A 24,678-nucleotide genomic window follows, 5' to 3' on the forward strand; every position below is an offset into this window, starting at 1 on the left:
CTTGTATATTTATTATCAAAGCCCTATTTATTGTTAAGTGTATTCAAAAATTACCTGTAAGTGAGCTGAGATCCGGCCACTGCACTCCAGCCCGGGCGACAGAGCGAGACTCCGTCTCAAAAAAAAAAAAAAACAAAAAAAAAAAACAAAAAAAAACAAAAAAAAACAAAAAAAAGAGAGTGGACACAAAACCCCAAAAGATACATAATAACATGAAAAAGGGTCCTGTCTCCTGACAGTAGCACTATAAATATATTTCGATAAATTTAAATACCTAAAAGGAATTCTTCCCAACACCCAAATTTTCCTTATTCAGATATTTTGAAGATAATTTGTTAAGCCACTGGATTTCAAACTATTTTCTTTGGATCTTTTGGACAGCCAATCCCTTTCAATCAAATTCTGTTTTATCTGTTTTATGTATTTGGAAACTGTTCATATTTAATTGCTGAATGGTTCTGCTGTTTTGAACTGTTTTGAAAAGCCCAATTTTAGACAGAAAACAGCAATAAAAGAGATAGAATAAAACAATGAAACTATTCATTGAGCTTAACAAAGGTTTGTTGAGGACCTGGTATTTTAAAATTATATAATAATGCATGAATGCATTATCATTGTAAAAGATTCTAACAATACTATGAAAATGTCAAAGTATCTTGGTTTTCACAGCTCCCTACTCTAAACATCAATAGTTTGGAATTCGTTTTTCGGTCTCTTCGCATTTAAAATACATATTTAAATATATATATATTTAAATACATATGTTCTACTTAAACTAGATCATAGAATATGCATTGTTCTACAATATTTTTCATAAAATCTTAGAGCTTGTTTCATGTCAGTACATACAGATCATCCAGTGGTGTGCTGATAAATGTTTAACAAGTTCTCTGGCCCAAAAAGCCTTGATCTGCCACATTTGCTAATTCCCAGGATGTAAATACACCCGCCATGGTCAATTTCAACTGCCAATGTAAAGTCATTGGAGGTGGAATTGGGAAGAGACGTGCACAGTTGGCTTTTGTAAACCAGTATAAGCCAGCTCCAGCATATCACTGGATCAGTCCTTTTTCTCTCTCTTTTTGGCTTTTTATTTGAAATAATTTTAGACTTACAGAAAAGTTACAAATATAGCAGAGAATCACTGTATTCCTGTCACTGAGCTTCTCCTAATATTAGCATCTTGCACAAACATAGTACAATTACTAAAACTAAGACATTAACATTGGTATGAGGTTATTAACTAAACTTAGAGTTTAATTCAGAGTTCTCCAGTTTTCCACAGTCTTTTCTGTTACAAGATTCTTTCTAGATCCACATATTGTATTTAGTCATCCTGTCTCCTTAGTTTCCTTCAATCTGATAATTTCTCAGTATCAGTCCTTTTAATTCTTACAAAGGATTTCATAGTATGGGTGTACCACTCTTCCATAGATTGGTTGTTCTAATTTTTAACTGCATTAATAAAGTCAATATATTAACAATGCAATAGTGAATTTCCTTGCACATGCCCCTTTATGCCCCACATGCGATTATTTCTTCAGTACAGACTCTTAGAAGTAGAATTTCTTGGTCAAGGAATATTCTCAATTTAAATTGTGATAGATATCAACATTGCCTTCCAAAGCCACTTTACCACTTTACACTCCTATCAGCAATGAAGAGTACTTCCTGACTACCAACCACAGAGTTAGGTACCAGGACCAGAAAAATGCAGAGGGCATTGTTCCTGCCTTTGGAGTGCTTAATAATGATGAGACAGACATGTAAACAGATATCTTTAATATAGTATGGTAGATTCTATGACAGGGTGCTAAAAGAGAACCATATCTCTTTGTGAAATGTTGTAGGTAGTCCAAGATCATCACTGCTCAGCAGAAATACATTGTGAACCATATATGTAACTTCAAGTTTTATAGTAGCCATATTAAAAAAGTAAGAAGAAGCAGGTGATATCAATTTAAATACATATTTTATTTAACCCGATATATCAAAAATATTTTCATTTCAATGTGTAATTAATATAAAAATATTAATGTGATCTTTTATATTTTTTCTTTTATACGAAGTCTTCGACTCTGACTAGCCACATTTCAAGTGTGCAATAAACACATGTGATGAGTGGCTACCATATTGAATAGCATAGACCTAAGTCATTCAGCATGTATTTCCCACATTTACTTCTGATGCATTCCTGTGGGTTTGTTTGTTTTTTTTTTTTTTAGTCAATGATTGCCTTTTGAAAGAGAGTGGGATGGGATGGGAAAGGATTATTGATTACAAATGTTAATAGAGACCACCAGTCTTGTTTATGAGAAACAAAGTCCAACATTCTAACAGTATGCAGAGAGAAAACAGAGATTTGGAGGTTTCTACAGAAATGCGTAAGTTAAGAAGAGCTTCTGTACATGGAGTCAGCCTGCCTTGGGTTCCAAGGTACTTGATTGAATTTGGAATTGAGGACAGCCAAGACAATCCATTCATTACCTGAACTTTGTAATGAATTTATAATTTTAGAACATGGCTCTTTGCAATTGGATAGAACAAGAAGGAGAATAATAATAAAATGTACAGGGCTCAGCACCAGGGAACATTTGCTAAAAGAGCATTAGGGACTGCCATTTTTAATCTGCTGAAAATACATCATTCCTGGAATATTTGAATAGACATAAACATTCTATCCAACCACTGAGTTTCAGTGAAATGCAAATAGCAGGATGGGTACTCCCTCAGAGATCTGGGTAGCATCCATCTCCATTCATTGAGTGTATATATATATATATATATATATATATATATATATATATATGATATATGTGTGTGTGTGTTATATGTCTTATGTCTTAGGGAACAGTAAATTTGACCTTACTTACAGTCAAGACTACTTATATTACATCTACTTTAACCAGCAGTGCTCATTTGAAGGTGTATATTCTGGTATGTGAGATTTTAGGTTTATTACTTTCTAATTCTTATTTGTTGGTGACCAGTTTGCAAAGTTGGCTAGCGTACTGAGGTAACAAGATTATGGGTCCGGTACTTATGTGTATGAGTGTTCCTACCACTCTTTGCCGTTCTGACTGAGCTCACACTGGGCTCCTTAGTATTTCTCACACACTTCATGTAAGACTTCAGGGCTTTCTATAAATTCTATTTTGTCTTCCTGGAAGATTCTTCCCCTAGATATTCACAATGGCTTCACTTCATTATAATCTTGGTTCAAATGTTACCTCCTCCAAGAGGGCTTCTCTGACCACCCTTACCTATTGTTACCTTCATAGCACTTATAACTACCCAATGTTATCTAGTTTATTTGCTGTTTTTTGTTTTTTGGTTTGTTTCCATAACAGTTATATTCTATCTTATATTTTATATCATGTATTTTTTCTTTGCCTGTCTTAACCCACTACCCTCTCATATAAGTTCTGGGAGGGTAGAGATTTTCTTATGTTGTTTGCTGTTGTAAACTCAGAAAACAAAAACAAAAACAAAAACAAAAAAAAAACAGTGCCTGGTATAGAGTAGGCACTCAAAAAAAGTATTTGTTGAATCAACATGTGAATATGAGTTAATATTGCCCTGTTTGTTCATTACTAATTTTACCCTTATTCTAGCCAATTGGCTCATAATGTCTATTCTTGGGTTTGGGGGACTCACCTAAACAGTGTGGCTCTAAACACATGGCATAAATCTGGATGGGAATCCGCTAGAAACTGAGGAAGCTGTCTTTATACTGTATCTAAAGCTGACATTCAACCAGTGTGTACTGGTTAGACTGTATTAGTTGTTTATATCTGATAGCCATTTTGGTTGGCCAGTACCTATGTTTGGACGAAATAAAAGGCCAGTAGCCTTGCCATGATACTTGTCTGTGGTCTGTAGCAAATAATTAACTTTCATCATATATTCATACAAATATATATTACAAACAGCTTGTTCCCTGGGAAAGATATAGCAAGTTCGAAAAATTACCAAGCTTCACTGCTCTCAAAGAGTGTTCTACTAAATGTGCCCATACCTCTTTATGTGTCTTGATTGAATGGAAGCAGTCCATTTCATTTGATGGTGAAAAATTAATCCTTGCCTTATATATTTTGAAGTGAATCTCACCACATGCATTTTCTCACATTTTCAAGTGCCCCAGGAAACTGGCTCAACTTAAAGCATATAAAATAACCCCCTTAGTCTTCTAAATGAAAACTACTATGCCTTTTGCTATATATGGTCCATCTAATTTCACAAAAGTAATTGAACTAAGGGAATGAAACACATTTTCAATATAGCTCCTACTATCCATCATATTCAAATTATTTGGGAGGCAGAGTAGACCAAATTTTCTGTAAAACCGAAAAATACCTCTAATTGGAACAGGTGTGTTAAACCAAACTTAGAGTCCATTGGCAAGGAAATCTCAAGGATGTCACTAATATAGCTTTATTAATGTGCCATACCATACCTTACTCAGAACCACTATCCTTTGAGTTAAAATTATTTCCAATAATTGCAAGAGAAATTCCTCAGGCAGCACTGGCCTTAATCCAAAGAAAAGGGTAGAAACCAATTAAATGCTTAAAAGTTTTAAGGATAAATTAGGAAGTAGGTGTTAGAAATCTCTTTAGCTCCAACTAAAAGTGGATGAATGATTTTTAAATAGGCTATCCTTCTCTGTTCTCAGTCACTAACTCAAATACTATACATGAGCATTACACATACTAACTAGCCCCTTTCAGTTCACCTAGGAACACAAAGAGAAATATAAAATGGCTTATGAGCAGATTCACTTTTTTTTGTTTGTTTTTTTGTTTTTTGCCTTTTGGTAGGATTTGGTTGATGTTGAAAAATGCAATGAGAAAACAAACAAGAGGTTTCTCCAGCTTTTTGCCCTAGGCACTGTTTTCTCCTAACATTCTCTCCCTTCAGTGACTTCATTCACTCTCACAACTTCAACTGTTGTCTCTGTGCATATATGACTTTTCAGTCTTTTTCTAGCTCTAATATCCTCCAGAACTTCAAACCTCCTATCGTTAGCATTCACTATCTGGAGGGCCCATCATTCCCAGAAACTCAACAGCCCCAAAGACTGAATTCATTGCATTCCTTGCATCTTCTCATCCGGTCTCAAGCCACATATTCAAATAGTCATCAATCAACAAAACAGAAATCCAGCACCAACTATTTGTAGCAAGTGGTAGGCTAATAAAGAATTCTCTAACTCTATTAATGGTTCCACCGTTGTTTCAGTTAGGCTCAAAACCTTAACCATTTTGGATTCCTCCCTCCTTTCCCTCACTTTTTTCTATGCCCTCCCTCAGCACACCTATACACATGTATGAATGTGTATACAAACACACACGTACACACACACAAAGAGAGAGAGAGAGAGAGAGCGAGAGAGAGAGAGAGAGAGAGAGAGAGAGGAGAGAGGACCTGTTGCCAAATCCTGAAACGCAATTTATGCAATTTCTCCTTAAGAAATCTTCTTTGCATTCCCACTGCAAATAATTGAGACACTCCTGTGACACTACTCTAATTGGAGCACTAATTACTTATTTCCTAGATTATTGCAATGCCATCCCAATTGACTTATTTGCCAAATCTTTAGGTCTCCAATTCATTCTCCATGCTACTACTGGATTTATCTTTCTGCAAAGGATGTTTTTTATTATATCAGTTATTTGCCTAAAAACCTTCAGTGCTCCCCACTATCAAATTAATCCTCCAAAAATTCTGATCATATCACTCAGTCTCTCAAAAAATAGAAATGCCTTTCTGTTGCCTAATAAGTTGAATCTAAACGTATAAGTGTGCCACTCAGTGTCCTCTACAATATGGCTCCAATCTTCCTTTCTGGCCTTAACTTCCACTAGCACCAGCACATAGCTAAGCTCCAGTGAACCCCAGCAACTTCTTTTGCCTCAGATACATCATGTACTTTACAAAGTCATACTTTATTCAGCCCTGTCCCTTCTCCCCACCAATTGTTGTCACCTGTCAAAGCCCTACACATCCTTCAAGGTCTGTATCTACTCCTACTTCCTTCAAAAATTATTCTTGATCATCCCAACCTATTTTAATCTACTGTTCCTTTAAACCATTTCTTTTAAAGCAAAAGCTTCCTTTTTCCCAGATAGCAAATGTTACACATGTACATTGTAAAAAATATGGAAAACACAGAAATCATAAAGAAAAAAATAAAAATTCTCTGTAAGTTTCCCATGCTGTTAACATGTTGCTATATATTCTTCCAAACCTTTTTTCTCTGGACATGAACATGTGCACACATACACAAACACACACACTTCAAATCACACTATAATGTTTAATAGCCTAATATTTTTCATTTGATACCTTATGGATATTTCCCATACCATTGCATGGTCTTCTGCAACATGATTTTTAGCAGCCACATACTCTTATATTATTTACTATCTCATTGGTTATTTGATTAATCTCTTGATGAATATTTAGATTGATTATAACTTTCTAATATTATTTTCAGATGTTACAATAGACAGCATTGTACTTTGGCAACGTTCATAGTTAATTCACAGAAATTAAATTGTTAGCTCTGTCATGCGCGTCCATGTGAAGAGACCACCAAACGGGCTTTGTGTGAGCAATAAAGCTTTTTAATCACCTGGGTGCAGGCGGGCTGAGTCCGAAAAGAGAGTCAGCAAAGGGAGATAAGGGTGGGGCCGTTTTATAGGACTTGGGTAGGTAAAGGAAAATTACAGTCAAAAGGGGGTTGTTCTCTGGCGGGCAGGAGTGGGGGTCACAAGGTGCTCAGTGGGGGAGCTTTTCGAGCCAGGATGAGTCAGGAAAAGGACTTGCACAAGGTAATGTCATCACTTAAGGCAAGGACCGGCAATTTTCATTTCTTTTGTGATGGAATGTCATCAGTTAAGGCAGGGCAGGGCATTTTCACTTCTTTTGTGATTCTTCAGTTACTTCAGGCTATCTGGGCGTATACGTGCAAGTCACAGGGGATGCGGTAGCTTGGCTTGGGCTCAGAGGCCTGACAAGCTCAAAGGGTAAATCAGATTTTCAGTTCATTTGATAAATGGTGCCACATTGCCCTCCAAAAAAGGTCACTGTATTTTTATACCCTCCTCAGGAGTGTATGAGAGTGCCCATCTTCCTGCACAGTGACCAACACTGGGTACTTTTTAATCTTCTGATAGCAGTTTAAACCTGTCTTATATCAATCATTCTGCATAATATTATTTTATCCTGGTATTACTACCAAATCCCACCCTAATAAGCATCTACATTTTAACAGCTGCAGGAACTATCATAGGGCTTTATGCATACTAGGCATTCAGGAAATATTTGCTGAAATGAATTGAATTAAAACCATAGAGAAGGTCTTCCATGTTCTCATGATAGTCTGTCCACCATTACTCTGTAACAGTTTCCATATGGAAACTAGTGTTACATGACTAAGGGAAATGGAAAACGAAAGGGTCACAGCAGTGAGAAGCTAAGTCTAATTGTACTACAGTTGATTCCAATTTCTAATCCTATCATTGGGATAGCTTTAGCCTCAAAATGTTAACAACAGCTACTATAACAACTGGTAATACTTATGTGTGTCGTAGCATGCAAGTAGCTACATGTATGATGTATAGGTATAAACTCCCAGTTGCTTGGCCTAACTAAAAGAAAACTGTTCGTAACATTTTTAGGTGCAAAGGGATACCTGGCTTGGAGATCTTCTCAGTGAGTCTGGAATAAATTAATGTATGGCTTGTTCTCTTGCAGCAGTACATTTGTTCGGCCTGACTTGGCAGTTGCAACCAGTTGAAGGAGAGCTGTATGCAAATGGAGTTAGCAAAGGGAACAGGGGGACCGAGTCCATGGACACTACTTACTCTCCAATTGGAGGAAAAGTTTCTGATAAATCAGAGAAAAAAGGTACAGTGATGAAAATGATTGATTGATTGTTGATTACTTTTCTTCTAATTTGGTCATTAGGACCGTAGCTGGGATGGTTTCACTTCACATTAAATTTTATGATCACTTGAAAGAAGTCCTCTACGTGGACAGAATAAATGTGTGTAAATATCTTGTGAAAGCAAAATTTCCCTGTCTCTAGTGCCTTGAGTATAAACCAATTAAACTTTTCAAATATGTTGGCAATTTTGAAAATAGATAAATATTTACAGAATGGAGACTTCAATACAATGGAAATTGCATTTCGCATATAACTACCCTGAAGCAACGTGGGATTTTGATTAAGTTCTCTGTGTCCAAGCCCAGCATATATATATAACATTTTACAAAGGGTATATGGAAATTTCTTCTATTTGTAATATGAAAAAGCTTTTTCTGCTTAATGTAAAGGTGAATGCTTATGTCAAAGTTGGATAACATGATTTTTTTCTAGTTCGGGGACATGAATTCTTCCTAGTTGGGAGAAAGGAAAAAAATCACTTTGAGTCCTGAACTTTTAAGTTTAACCAATGTGAGCTTGAACTACCTGACTTATTTATAATAAATGTCACAGTACCAGCACTCCCAACATCTTATTCACATTGAATGATCTTAGTCTTAATATACAAGCAGTGAAAATAGCTGGAAGTTTATATATTTATTGAAATAGGATTCAGTACAGAGGGACTTGAGCCATGTAAAATTCCAGGAAGTCAATTTAAATAGTAGAAATTGAGAATAATATGTATAGTCAGCAATATCCTGGGTAATATTTGGAGAACAAAAATAAATAAATGAATGAATGACCAAAACCTTACCTCCAAGAAACTTACAATTTTATACAGGTGGTAACACAGTCTTATTTTGGTTCATTAGTTGCAACTAAGACATCATTTTTTAATGCAGTAGTTATTTGGGTTACTACTCTTCCCTTGTGTTTTTAATTCCTTTGGTGGTGGGGGGCTTGTTTGTGGGTTTTGTTTTGTTTTGTTTTTGTTTGCTTTTGAAAAGGTAACTTTAATCCATGCTTCAGTAAAAATTAATGCTTAGGGTTCAGGAAAATATTATGGTTTGCTCTAGTTTTCAATTCATGATGCAGTTTGCTGTATGTTCTCATTTCAAAATACTTGTTTCTAGCCTGGAGTGACCTTTCCCAGCAGTTTCACTGTTACTGCTGAGAGTGGCTGAGGACAGTAGAGGGGTCAGAGGTGGCAGAGAAAAAAGTCTGCCACGCTTACTGCTCAGATTTTTCTTCCTTATCTCCCTTACCTGCTTTTTCTCCCTTACCTTCTCTTCTGCTATTTTATCCCCTTACATCTGAAGGTACAAGAGCTATCATTTGGTGTTATCTACCTAGGGTTTCTTACCATTCACACTAAAAATCAGAATTTATCTGTCTGAGGAAAACGAAACATGCAAGACAGCAGGTCATCACATAGTTGTCATTATAGTATATTTGATTTTATATTCTAATTCAGACCTCTTTTGATTCCTTTCCATAAAGTAAGTTGATGATGATGGTTAAAATTAATTTAAAATTACCACGTGTCAAGAATTGTTCCAGATACTTTACATGGATTATATCATGAAGGTCACATTATGGTCCCCGTTGTCCAAATGAGAAACAGAGGCACAGAGAGGTTAAGTAACTTGCCCAGTGTCACAGAGCTAGTAAGTGGTGGTCTGATTCCAGAGTCTAATCTCTTAACTTCTACACTGTACTAAAATCCTTATATGGAACATCTGTGAAGACCACAAAAAACTTTTTACACAATGAAAGCAAAGCCCCAGAGTCTATTCATGATCGATTTTAGAGAAATTCTACTCACCTATATTTCTAATGTGTTGTGACAAGTTTCATAAATGAAAAATGCTTTAAGTTTCTGCTCAATTATAACAACGAACAGAGCAAACCGACTTCAATTAAATACTTTATTAAGAAAAATCATTATGGGTTGATGCCTCATACAACAAGTTGTTAGCTTAACCTGACTTTTTATGGAAGCCTGAACAAAACCTTAACTATATCTGCACATCATGGTTTTGCTATATTAGGTCTTTACTGCATATTACTTACCAAATAAAAACATAGTTCCTTTTTTTAATGCCATATGTATACTAATCCAAACCTTTTAGAAGATGTAATACAGTAGAAGGATATTTTCAAATGTTCAGTTGTATTCTTTCATGATTTTCTACATAAGACACATCCCATAAATATAGCTCTAGAAGCGTATCTTGATACTGTATGCACTAAATATGAAACTGACAACCAGACCATTCTTTTTAAATTTTTTTCTCTACTCTCCTAGAAGATTGGGCATTACAGCACTATGGTTAAAAGCCTGGATTCTGGAGTCAGAGAGACCTGGCTTTAAATACTAACTGTGCCATCATTATCTCTCCAACCTCAAGTAATTGACAAAACCTCGCCCAGCCAGTGCCCTCATCTGTAACATAAGGGTGATAATAATAGTACCTGTCTCATATGGTCATAGTAAGGAGTTAATTAAACAATTGACATAAAGCATATAGCACAGTCCCTGACACATTGCTTAATTTAGCAGCAGTTACTATTGGACCAAAAGATTGGAAAATTGCCTTGAGGTTTTTGAACTTCATTGACATTCTGTTAGGTGCTATAGAACCTGCTTTCAAACCAGTATGAACTTTGCAGTGAATGATGACCTTCTAGAGATTGAAATATTTTCTCTCTTTAAAGTTTGGTCTCTACTTACCAATATAAAATCTATTATTTTGAAACTATTATCACTATCATCATCAGATAATGATGAATGACACTTTTTAAAGAAACATCAAATTCTACTGGAATTGGTTTCCCATTAACAGTTGTTTTATATATATATATATATACACACACACACACATTATATATACATACACATATATATGTGTGTATGTGTGTATATATATAAAACAAGAGTATTTGATTATAGATGTTTAGTATGCTAACACGCTAGAATTTCAATAAGTAGATATAAGTCACAACCACATGCTATAATCTACCAGAAAAACCTTAGTTGTCATTATTAAATAAATATTTATAAAATTGAAAGTATTGTACCAAAATAGTCCTGCACTACATTAGAGGCTTACAAACTAGTCATAACTTTTTTTTTTTTTTTTTTTTTTTTTGAGATGGAGTCTCGCTCTGTCGCCCAGGTTAGAGTGCAATGGCACAATCTCGGCTCACTGCAACCTCCGCCTCCCAGGTTCAAGCGATTCTCCTGCCTCAGCCTCCCAAGTAGCTGGGACTACAGGTGCCCACCACCACACCCGGCTAATTTTTGGATTTTTAGTAGAGATGGGTTTTCACCATGTTGGCCAGGCTGGTCTCAAACTCCTGACCTCAAGTGATCCACCTGCCTCGGCCTGCCAAAGTGCTGGGATTACAGATGTGAGCCACTGTGCCTGGCCTATAACTATTTAACCAGTAAACATTATGTAACAACTGCTTTAAACAGAGCAGAGGATATGAGCAAATAAAAGACTTTATTCCTAGACCTGAGTTATGTAATGTCTGTAAATAAAATTAAAAATAACTACCTCACATAATTTATCAACAAATTAGAATGTTAAAATCTTAAAGATTATCAAATCCAATATCCTTATTTAGAAATGAAGAAAATTAGGTCCAGAAAAGTTGAGATCACATAGAAAGAGCTGGGACTAGGAGAGAAGGTGCTGAGTTTCACGTTTTGTATTTTTCACCTGTTATTGTAATAGTATAAGATAAACTAAATATATAAATTTCTGAAAAGGTTTTCAATAAGGAAGTATCACAGAGAAAAACTGAACAAGTAAAGAAATTGATTTTATTCAGGCTATTGCAATAGGGAGGTTTTGTCTTGGTCTTATATAGGCAGGGGTAGATGGGTTACATGTGAGATGATTTACTGGTGGGATCGTGTTGCAATCAGGGGACATATCGGTTAGCTGAACAGGAAATGTGTATCTCTGTGTCTAGCTAGTTTCAGGGAAACAGACAGTTCTAATCTCAACTAATTATTTATGAGACAAAGAACGGGAGATTGGAGGGTCTGTATATGGCCTTTCAGTGGGTTCAGGCAATAGGGGAAAAGTCTGTGTTTGGTCTTTTCAGGGGTGTAATTATAGATGAGTCTTAGGGAAATCACGGGAAAGAAGGGACAGAGAGTTTTATCTTAAGTCATTTAGGAAAGGGTGTTTTGTATGTGTTTGTTTGGGCTTTTGTTTGTTTGTTGTCGATGTTATGGTTTTTTTGCATAAGTCATTTCCCAGGACACAAAAAAGTGGGAGAATTTCGGAAAACAAAAGGTTGGGGAATTTCTTAAGCAAAATTGTTTTCCAGGAGCATTAGGGCTCAGGTAAAGTCGTGTATTGTCAGTAGCAATATAAATGAAGATGAAATTTATTGGGTAGTCGAGGATACTGAATTCCTGCAGGTTGAATGCCAAAATAGAACACTGGGAACAAAGAAGGATGGGTGGGGAAAGAGAGAACTAAAGAATACTAAAAGCAGTCTTTATCTCCATTACAATTTTGCAAAAGCCTGGCCTTGGGGGAAAGTGGCATTTCTTTTAAATTCATCCTGCACGATCTATCTCCACAAAGTTGGAAAAAAAGGACATTTTTCTAGTCAGTGTCTGCTGAATATACGACCATGTAAACAAAATACAGCTGATTGATATGACACAATTTATAGCCTGTCGTGAAGATGCTTGAGCCAAGACCTAATAGTAACTATAGCCTCACCTCTCTAGGCTCCAGTTTCTCATCTGAAAAATAAGGGAATTGGCTTTCAACCCTTTCTAGGGGCAGAAAAGAGGTGGGGCTAGTGGGCAAAGAAAACCTTCTTACAAATTAAATCTTACCCAGAAATTACAAATTTAAATAGAAAACAGATAAAAGCCAAGTTTCTCCAGATACAGCGAGGGAAGGGGGCAGATTCCTGGCAAAACTCCCATTCCCTTCCTCTTTGCTTTATTTGCCCTCTATTCTATGAGCAGCTGCTAAAGCTTTGACAAAACACAAGGCTGACTTAGCTCTAAGATCCCTTTCAGCCGTGCACACTATGAGTTAGTGAATTCAAATTCTGTAGTTAAGGAAGAATAGTGAGCCAATACAAGTAAAAGTGGACCTATTTTTACAAAAGGGATATACTCCTGGAAAGAGGTTGAAATGTATGTCTATAAAGTTTGTAAACCACATTTGCCATTTAAAGTACTTGCAGAGAATTCCGTTGTAATTCAAACAATTAATTCCCAGTTTCCTACCTTATAAGTTTGGAGTTTTGACATGTATATAACACTAACAGCTTGCACTTCACATTTACAATTGTAAAATACTTTAATGTCTTTTATTCATATAATAATTTTATTCTGTGGCAGCTATTGTTACCCTTTCTTTCTTTCTTTTCTTTTCTTTTTTCTTTTCTTTTCTTTTCTTTCTTTCTAGACGGAGTTTTGCTCTTGTTGCCCAGGCTGGAGTGCAATGGCACAATCTCGGCTCAATGCAACTTCCACCTCCCGGGTTCAAGCGATTCTCTTGCCTCAGCCTCCCTAGTAGCTGGGATTAGAGGCATGCACCACCACGCCAGGCTAATTTTTTTTTTTTTTTTTTTTTTTTTTTAGTAGAGACAGAGTTTCTCCGTGTTGGTCAGGCTGGTCTCGAACTCCCAACCTCCGGTGATCTGCCTGCCTCGGCCTCCCAAAGTGCTGGGATTGCAAGCATGAGCCACCACGCCCAGCTGTGTTACCCATGTTTTATAGTTGAAAAGAAAACACAAGAAAGTTATGTGATTTGCCTTGCATAATAGACAATCAACATAACTAAAGACAGAGCTGAGATAGTGATCCAGTTTCTCTTTACTGTTAGCTCAGCACCCTTCCTTGGGCTCTTTCTTTCGTTTTTCAAAAAAATTCCTTTCTCGAAGCCAGTTTGTTTAAATAATGGCTATCTTGATTAAAAATCTCAATGCATACAGTTCAAATACTGTACTCTTCCTTAAGAGTACTTGGCAAATCTTATATTTTACATCTAAGATCTCCTTTCAGCGAGCATTCTCCCTCCTCCACAAAGCAAAAGATACACACACAAACACACACATACCACAAGTACTCTTGGGAATTGAAAACTAAATGGCAGTGCAAAATGTACTATTTACAGCCACCTTTCACTGTGAACCTATCCAGAAGAGGGGTGTGTGTGTGTGTGTGTGTGTGTGTGTGTGTGTTGCTTTTTTTTTTCTTCTTTATCTGAGGCATAAATGCCTTGGAACATTTTATACGATGACAATTGTGGACCTGAAATAACAGGTTAAATTTTAATTTACTTAAGGTTTTGCAGATGTTTATTTCACAGACCCAGTCAGTAGATAAAGATTCATCATGTGGTACCAAACTAAAAAACTGCACCAACCCCACCCAGGTAATCATTGTGCATTCAGATGGAACGCAGTCCTGCAGTATAATTCTGTGGTTCTGCAATATTGGTTCATAGGACATGAGGATATTGGGCAACCCTCTGAGTCAACCCATAGTTTCAGTATCTTTTACTTAAAGGATATTAGAGCCCAAGACATTGAGGTAGAATTGGGAATAATTCATATAAGCACAACAAACCACATGAATAAAATAGAAGTTATGCACTAACAAAGACAACATTGTTGGGAGTGTAACAGTATTATTTTTAAAGATTGATGGCAAATTACAGTAAATGTTTCCTATAATGCTATATAGATGTTTCCCTAACATAAGGCTTCAGAGGGCCCAGCTAGAGTGCTGCAGCTTGTTTTCAACTATATTAAATCACTTTATCAATATACTTCAGTTTTAACAAAAGCTTTCCTAAAGCATACTGGAGACTTGACTTCTAAAACAGATTTATGGAAAGGGTTTCCTATGCTGAAAGACAAACTTATTTATTGTATAAAAAAAATCACGTTAAATGTCCTTGGTCGTATATGTTTAGTGTTTCATTCTTGTTTCATTTTGATCACCATTTTACTTAAAAAAAAAAAAAAAAACAACTAATATACACCTTTCCTGTGATGCAATAAGAAATAGGTCTGTCTTGTGGTCCCTCTAGTCTAACAGTCTGTATCTGACAGGGTCACTAAGTGGTATGCTATAGAATGCCATGTTTATCCTCCTGGACTAGTCCTATCAAAGCTTAGGGATCTTCCCATAACATTTTTACAACATTTTATTTTTGTGGAGGAGCTAGTCCATTGTAGAAGTTTATCAGCCATGCATATATTTAATTCTGTTGTATCCATTTATATCTTTGAACCTGTATTACTTTTAAAGGAAGTTTAAACATTTACTAGCTTTTTTTGTGGAGTCCAATGTAATTCTAGTTACTTGAAGTTTACTTTTGAATATGAAGTTTTAGAGTTCCAGAATTTAGTGCACAAATCTGCATTTTTCCTGCATGGAACTTTTGTAATCTCCTAGATGATAATCACATATTCTTTTTTAGCCTCCACATGTTTATTATTAAGAGTCCTTGTGTTTCCTTTTGTATTCTTCTTGTAGCTTCCATTTTTCCCTTAGTCATTTTAATGGTCATTTTCTATTTTCATTATAATTATACTGAAAGTGTCAGCCACAACTATACACAGATACCATCTTCTCTTCTTGGTTCTAGGTGAGGGAAAAAGAACAGTTAAAAAGTTGAGTTGAAAGAGAAACCATACCTGACCACCTCAAATGCTCCATTGAACTAATAACAAGGGAAGAAAACTGAAATTCTTAGTATTCGGAAACACAGAAGCTCATACTTTTTAATCCTGTATCAGCCAAGCTGCTACTTTAACTGTACTAAGTACTGTGGAAAGCTAACAAATAAAGCAGAAGACATAGTGCTTGCCCTTGAGCAGATTCCCATTACATAGGACAGCTGGAAGAAACATGCATACAAACACGTACAATACAAACAACATGCAACAAACTGTTGTACAGAAATAAAAATAAGATGGTTAGGTGATTAACAGGCTTAAAGGAAAGAAGATGAAAATATGACTGTTTTTGGAGAAGTAGTTTGAGCCAGACCTTGGAAAACAAGAAAAATCACTCCTAGTGATCTTGAGGAGTACGTATTTAGGAGAATGGAATAATCGAGTGGTAAGGGGGAAATGCAGATGGTAATAGCTTAGGTGGTAAGTGGATAATGAAACAATAGCACGGTTGATAGAAACAGTTCGACAAGGAAAGGAAGGAGATAAATAGTATGATAATTAGACAAAAGGGCAGTTGGGTCATGTTACTCCTTTTTTTTTTACAAATTTTTCAAAAGAAGAGAGATATTATTATTATTATTATTATTATTATTATTATTATTGAGACGAAGTCTCACCCTGTCGCCCAGGCTGGAGTGCAATGGCACAATCTTGGCTCACTGCAACCTCCGCCTCCCGGATTCAAGCGATTCTCCTGCCTCAGCCTCCCGAGTAGCTGGGATTACAGGCGCGTGCCACCATGCCTGGCTGAGTTTTGTATCTTCAGTAGAGATGGGGTTTCACCATGTTGGCCAGGCTGGTCTCAAACTCCTGACCTTGTGATCCGCCCGTCTCAGCTTCCCAAAGTGCTGGGATTACAGGCATGAGCCACTGCAAGAGACTTGTGTTTGTTTGAAGACAAAGAATGAGGAGCCAATAGAGAGGGAGACACCGAGTATGAGTAAGAAAGAAGATTGTGAAGGGACCAAAGTCCCAGCGTAAGCAGGAGAGAAGAGGAGGGAGGAGCCTTAGAGATAAACTGGGACATCAAATTGGATGGCATACTGAGTATGAAAGAGGCATTTTGGTATTTTAGAAATAAGAGATAGGAGCTGAAAAAGAGGACACAGTAAGTGTGGTGGCATCTATTAATATTATTAGTACTCTGCCATGAGTTTTGTCTGTGAGAAGTTTTAATTCATGTAACTGAAGATTTTCTGCATGCCTAAAAGGTAGAAATCAAAGGCTATAGCAATATGGCAAGTTATGAGCACTGGTATCTATGCTTCTGTTTCTGGAGGCCTAGTACAAGATGTGCCATTCCCTCATTACCCTCAACTATGTCATGGGTAGTTCATCATATAATTGTTTTTATTAAATGACCAATAAGTGGTTGTTGAAAATATAGACAGATGTGAATGTTCTATCCTCTGGGGACTTATATTCTAAAATAAAGGAGAGGGAACTGGATTAACTTAGCTATAATCAGCCATCCTGCCACCATCCAAAGTTAAGAAGGATGTGATCATGATAACTGACATATAACAGTATCTAACATTGTATGAAATATAGAAAATGGGCATCCCTGATGTGTACTACAAATCACACATTCTAAAATACTGGCCAGGGGATAGTTCTGCTTCTAGGTAGCAGGTAACATTTTAAAATGACTTGGAAATACATCAGAACTCTTATGACAGTACATAATGTTTTGTGTGTATATGCTATGCCAATTCACACGGTCTAATTGTATTTTTGTGACAGTTTTATTGAGATATAGTTTATATAGCATAATGTAATTGTGCACTAATTTAAAGTGCACAATTCAGTGATCTTTAGCGTATTCAGAGTTGTGTAGCAATTACCAATATTTAATTCTAGAACATTTTCATCACATCAGAAAGAAACCTCATAGGCATTGGCTGTCACTCCATATCCCTACCTCCCTGCAACCCCTGGCAACCACTGATCTACTGTTTGTCTCTATAGATTTGCCTATTTCTACATTTCATATAGAATCATATAATATGTAGCAATGTATCAATACTTCATTTTTATGGCTGAACAATATTCCATAATATGGGTATACAAAAATTTTGTTTATCCATTCATTAGTTGATAGATCTTTTGTGGATTTTCACTTTTGGGCTATTGTGAATAATGATTCTATGAGCATTCATGTATAAGGTTTTATTAGAAAACCTGTTTTTAATTCTTTGGAGTGTACACCAAGTTGTGAAATGACAGGGTCATATGGTAATTCTATGTTTAACATTTTATGTTTAACAGTTCTTCAACTGATGAACTGCTTTCCAAAGCAGCTGCACCATTTTACATTCCTACCAGCAATGTATGAGAATACCAGTTCTCCACATCCTTACACTTGTTATTGTCTGTTGTTTTTATTTTAGCCATCCTAATGGGTGTAAAGTGGTATCTCATTGTGGTTTTTATTTGCATGTCCCTGATGACTAATGATGTTAAGCTTCATTTACTGTTCTTATTGGTCATTAGTCTGTCTTCTTTGGAGAAATGTCTATTCAGATGATTTGCTCTTTTTTCAATTATTTAACTTTTATTGTTGAGTTGTAAGCCTCCTTAATATACCATAGATACAAGCCCCTTATCCAATATATCATTTGCAAACGTTTTCTCCCATTCTGTGGGCTGCTTTTCCACTTTCTTAATAGTGTCTTTTGAAGCACAGAAGTTTTTATTTTTGATGAAATCCAATTTATGTATTTTTTTCTTTGTTATTTGTGCTTTGATGTCACGTCTAAGAAACTACTGACAAATCCAAGGTGACAAAGATTTATGCCCGTATTTTCATTTGAGAATTGTACAGCGTTAGCCCTTACATTTAGGCATTTGATCCATTTTGAGTTGTTTTTTGTATATGGTATGAGGAAGGGGGTCATGTTTATTCTTATGCATGTGGATACCCAGTTGTTCCAGTATCATTTGTTGAAAATATTATTCTTTCCCCCATTGAATTGTCTTGGTGACCTTGTTGAAAATCAGTTGAGCATAAATGTGAGGTTTCATTTCTAGATTCTCAATTGTATTCCATTGATCTGTATATCTATCCTAATGCCAGTACTCTATCTTGATTAGTGTAGGTGTGTAATCAGTTTTGAAATCAGGAAGTGTGAGGCCTCCAAATTTTTTCTTTTTAAAGATTGTTTTGTTATTCTGGGTCCCTTGCATTTCCATATTAATTTTAGCATCAGCTTGTCTGTTTCTGCAAAAATAAATGAGAGTTGGAATTATGACAGGGATTGCATTGAATCTGTAAATCAATTTGGGAAGTACTGACATCTTAACAATAATAAGTCTTTTGCTCCATGAACATAGGATATCTTTCCATTTATTTAGCAAATCTTTAATTTATTTCAATTATGTCTTGTAGTTTCTCAGTATACAAGTCTCACAGTTTCTTTTATTGAATTATTCCTAAGTATTTTATTCTTTTCAACGATATTATAAATTCACATTCTTTTCTTAATTTCATTTTGGAGTTTTCATTGCATATAGTCATATTAATTCATAAATCTTTGAATTTTTTACAATTGGCAATATTTTCTTTCAAGAGATATTTTATTCCACCTTGACCCATAAGTCTGAGTACATGTTTGAATATGTAACAATTTGATGATACATTTGTGCTTTATATCAATTTTAGTTTTCACCAATACAATTCAAAGTAATTGGCTACCTCATGTACCCATTCATAATCCATATACAGAAACTTCTACAAACATAATTTGTATTACACAGTGTGAGATTGTATAGCAAGTCACAAGAGCCTTCTTAAGTTTGGAAACTCATTTTTCCGAAAGCTACCTAATGGTCAATAGACCACACCAGAAGAATCGTGAAACTTTAGTTTTTTGAGAATGTGGAAGTTTTTAAAACACAATTTAAAGAAATCCTTCTAAATAGATAATTATGTCCTTTAAATGATATATCTTCAAAAACAGATACACAGAGTCAAAATGCAACTCAAAATAAGTCCTTTAATTAAGGATAAGATTTTAGCAATGCCATTTTACTTCTACCTGAGAAGATATAAGCAATACTAAATAAGCTACTGTACTGGTATCTATAGTCTTTTGGTGTTTGGACATAATTGTTTACACTTATACAAGTAATGTATTTCTCGACTGTAAGATTAGTTAATTAACTTTTCTACACAGTGAGCTATAAGTGTCATATCAGAGGATTTTATTTATAAACATATTTTATTCACAGTTAATTGCCAAGGCCTATGTATGTAAATAGTTATAATTCTTCCTCTCACCAGTAAATTCTTGACATCTACTTACTAGACATTTAATAAAAACAATTATAAGATGACCTACCTATCACATAGTTGAGAGTAATAAAAAAGTTGTACATTTTGACCAAAATGTCAAATATACTATCAAAATTACTATCAACAAAAGAATTATCAACATTACTAATTTATTAATTCATCCAAGCAGTACTTACCAAGTTCCAACTAGGCACAAGGTTTATTCTTCCTTTTGTTTTTCTCTTGACTACTTTTGGGTAATATAATGGATACAAGAAGCATGTGTAATCCATAATCCAGAAAATCTACCCCTGAAAAATTGAGAGTTGAATACATATTTTTCTTCAATAGTTCACATAAGGAAAATTACATTAAGCTACATAGATGGAAACAGTAGCTTTCCACTTACCTTTAGATGGCTTTTGCTATACCCCTTTGATCTCTTTACAGCCGTTTAATCATAGGGAAGAGGTTAGTTCCACCTCCCATTTTGCTTCAAGCACTGCTAATCTAAATTTGCGAAGACGTGTTACTGTTAAACAAATATTATATTTAAAGGAACATAAAGAAGATGATACTTATATCGTGAGACACATACTAGGTCTAATTTGACTGAAAAACACACCAATATCTTTTAAAGATTTTGAACATGTTATAGTGTGAAGTAAAGGACAAATATACTCTTAATGCATATTTTTCTTCTCTTTGGACAACATAGATTATATACTTTATAAAACTTGCAAATGTCTTTAAAATACAATTCAGATTGCATTTATGGGCTATACCATAGCCTTTAACTTGGTCATTTTTACCTTAAAACTTAATGGTGGAATATTTTTAATGACCATGTTTCAGTATCTTCTACCAATATTCAACCGAGTTTTGCATAGGATCATTGAATGTACCATGTCTAGCTATATTAAATAGAAAAAGTAAGCACACACAAATGTGCAGAATATAGTTATTTACCTCCTATTTTATAATGGACAATGTTATTAGTAATCATGTAATTAGTATTCAAGTGTGTGTCTGAGTCTAGATACAATGGAATCTTGATTTAGGTGATACCGCCACTGCACACATTGTCTGTCACCAATTCCAGGCCCCCTTTTTCTTTTTTTCACATTCCAAGCATCTTGACCTTTTCTTTTTGAACTAAGTTACTATCACTTAGTGTGCCCTCCTTCAACACAGCCCTATCTACCATTGGTTTTTCCTGCTCAGCAGTTGATGCCTGTGTTGCAACCTATAAAGAGAGTGTTTAGCTCAAACTAAATTGGTGGATATTGGTGAGACTGTGATAACTACAGTACTGCACAGCTTGATATGATCTGTGGCTCTCTGCATTTAATCTCAAATTTGTGCAAGGAAGTGTTTTGTAACTGGAGAATATGGTCTTCCTAGGTTTTCCAATATGCTTTAGTAAAATAAGTGATTAAATGCCAATTAGAACAGGTATATTCCAAAAAAAAAAAAAACTGTACCTTGATACTGTATTCTATCTCTGCTGTTGACAATTTGCAAACAAAGGATCAGAGTCAGTGTTAAGTTTGGCCAAATATATTCCCTTTACCTATATTAATACAGAATTTTTTGGAAAAAATCCTTTTTTTTTTTAACTAGAGATGGGGTTTCCTGACATTGGCCAGGCTGGTCTCAAACTCTTGACTTCAGGTTATCCACCCTCCTTGGCCTCCCAAAGTGCTGGGATTACAGGCGTGAGCTGCCGCGCCTGGCCTCAAAAAATACTATTTTGTATTGTTTTTCTACATTTAATTTCCGTCTCTTTAGTTTGCCCCCACCTTTTGGCTACATTAAGAAAAATAGTGAAATGATAAATGAATTCATAGTTATTATATTATAGTCTATAACAAATTTTGAGAGATGATAAAATGGAGCAGGCTATTTAGTGGTGTAGATTGCTAACAGGGAGAGATCTTCCTTTCTGATGCATGAAACTCTAAAAGGTAAGAGGCTGAGAAATTTTCCACCTGCAAGCTGTGAGAATGTCTCTTCTCTAATACCAAACCACCACAACTAGCTTGCTTTGTCTATTTTTATTTAAATTATAGTCCACGTGCTCATTCATATGTTGTCACCTCTGTTCATCTACCTTGTCTTAGCTGTAATGAAGCTTTCAAGGGATAAGATCAACTTCTTTTAAAATTCTTTTCATAAATAACTTATGCATATGTACTCCAGATATATAGTAATGCTAATAACCAGAGAAGCCCAACAATACAACTTCCTGAGTTTCTTTTGATTTATTGAATAACATTTAAGTAGCTTCATTATGCAATATATGATGCTATAAAATGCAGAATAAAGAGATGGTGTAGTATTTGGTAAGGCTTGAATATAAAGATTAATGTCCATCAACCAGTTTTGTTCAGATTTTTTAAAAAAGACAATATCTATTCATTAAAGTCTATTCTTAGCACCTTTAAAACAGTGTTTGTTGAACCTAGAACATTTTGAATTGTTTTATATTTATAATATTGTTTGCATAACCAAATGATGCATTTTAAGATTGATAAAAGCCCCTAATGAGGATAGCAGTTGAATAAACTGAACATTAACTTGAGAACAGAAGTGTCCACATAAACATGGTCTGTTAATTATCTGGTCATTGAAGACATTGTCAGCTCTAGAACTTAAGAGTTAAATGTATAATCAACCCTTTAGGGGCCAAATTTATCTGTCTCACATGGAAAAAGTAACTTTCAGTGAAAAATAAGGTCCTCAGTTGGTCATTTATCATTTCAAAGGGCATATTTTATTATAAATGTCAATTCCACAAAATTATGTGTCCTGTAATACATAATTATGTACAAAATTGCATTTGAAATCTATTATTAACAGTTAACAGTGAACATTCTTAAAATAGTTATTACTCTTGGACTTACCACAAAAAGCAATAATTGGAGGTATTTTAGGGAGTTAAAAGCTGCAAGGCATTGGCCACTGAATAAAGCCACTGCAGGTGTGTTTTTTAATGGGCTGTTAACTTTATAATGGGTGAGCACAAAGGACAGAGACCATGTGTGTTTTTAAACTGTGTTTGGTCTGGAGAAGGAGTTGATGGCTGAAAAAAAATAGGGTGATGTGAAATGAGGCCAAGTTGAGCTTTCTCACCTGAGATGTAACCCTCCTTGCTTAAAATCAAGGAAAACTAATTCTTGCTCCTCCTCTTGTATTCCTACCCTCCCCATTACCACAAAACAAAAGATTCTATGAAAACACATATTAAACTAGCACATCAGAAATCATTAGAAAATATGACAATAAATAATAAAGCTCTGATTGCCCAAACTCAACATCCTCCCTCACAGACCAGCTCCTGTTTTTGCTATTAGCATTGTCTAAATCCCCCAACTCACAATCACGGGGTTAGCTTTGACCCTCCCTTAGCCCCAACACTTAATGTTCTCTAGAGCTTTGCTTCTCAGGATGTGGGCTGTGGACCATGCGACATGGGCATCACTTGGGAACTTGTTAGAAATGTCTGACTTTGAACCTACTGAATCAGAATTTGTATTTTAAAACAACTGCCTTCTTGTACGCATTAAAGTTTGAGAATCTCTACTGCAGTATCTTCCTTAGCATTGTCTCTCATACCTTCTCCTTCTTTCCATTCACACAAAATTATTTTTCACTGAGATGTAGTTTTTCTATATGAGGTGTTTGGGCATACCCTAAATTTAGATCTTCGTGTCATTTCACCTGAATCACCCATAATTCCTATGTCATTCTTGTGTCCATCTGCTCTAATTCATCCTACCTCTGCCTCAAGATTAGCTTTTCTAATGTACCCAAACCTCTTCCCTCTTCTTAAAAACCTTTAATGGCTTTCTATCCTTTATTAAATAAACCCTTTTGACTGGTCCTCTAGGCCCTAGACAACATGATTTCCTTCTTCCCTCCAGCCCTAATTCCAACTGCTCCTCTCTATAGACACATACCCTACACCTTAGCTTTACAGTTTCTTTCCTCTTTTTAGTTCAAGCCATCCTTTCCATGTGCACCACTCTTCCCAATAACTCTTTTGAAATCCTTGTCCTCCTCTAAGGTTCATCTTCAATGCCACTTCCTGTAGTAACTTTTTCTCATTCATCCATTTGTTCTTTGAGTACATACGTATCATCTATGTTCTTTGCCTACAGTTGCTTACATTGTTCTAGGTACTGGGAATAAACCAATGAATAAAACAGCCCTGTGCAGTGCTTGTCCTCACAGAACTTACATTCTATTGAGGCAAAACAGACAATAAACAATAAATAAGTAAAATATGTAGTATGTTAGATGGTGATAAGTGCTAAGGAGAAATAAAAGAAGATAAAGAGGATAGAGACAGCTAAAGATGAGGAGTATCCTCCAACCAAATAACTTTCCCTCTTTCAAATACACAGAGCACTTATTTTTCTCTACAGTGAGGTTATATGTGCTTGTCCTATTTTCCCTGCTATTTTCAATGCTCCTTGAGAGCAACAACTGCCTCTTATTCATCTTTGTATCTCTTGCAGCTACCAAGACAGCACTCAGTAAATAATGGTTAAAAGGAGTGAAATTGATTGAAATAAATGCAATAGGATTTGAAGAGAAGGGAGAGACTGACATAGTGGGTGGTTGGGGAAGACTCCTTAGAAGATATTTAATTTGGGCAAGGCCTTGAAAGACAGATGGGGTGGGGAGGAAGAAAAAGCTGAGTAAGTTATTTTGATATATCTGTTCT

The 24,678-nt window shown here is 35.5% G+C and overlaps 1 protein-coding gene across 2 annotated transcripts in view; it reads left to right on the forward strand.

Moving 5' to 3' along the window:
* Window positions 1–24,678, forward strand: part of TENM1 (teneurin transmembrane protein 1) — a 385,367-nt gene that overhangs the window by 85,635 nt on the left and 275,054 nt on the right. The window contains exon 3 of one of the 2 annotated variants that reach the window (XM_009198225.4): window positions 7,762–7,914. In XM_009198225.4, the coding sequence (XP_009196489.2) occupies window positions 7,762–7,914 (153 nt within the window). The remainder of the gene's footprint in view (window positions 1–7,761; window positions 7,915–24,678) is intronic. The other variant, XM_017954358.3, reaches the window with a different exon arrangement.

The sequence above is a fragment of the Papio anubis genome, chromosome X, assembly GCF_008728515.1.
Source record: "Papio anubis isolate 15944 chromosome X, Panubis1.0, whole genome shotgun sequence".
NCBI classification, from domain to species: Eukaryota; Metazoa; Chordata; class Mammalia; order Primates; family Cercopithecidae; genus Papio; species Papio anubis.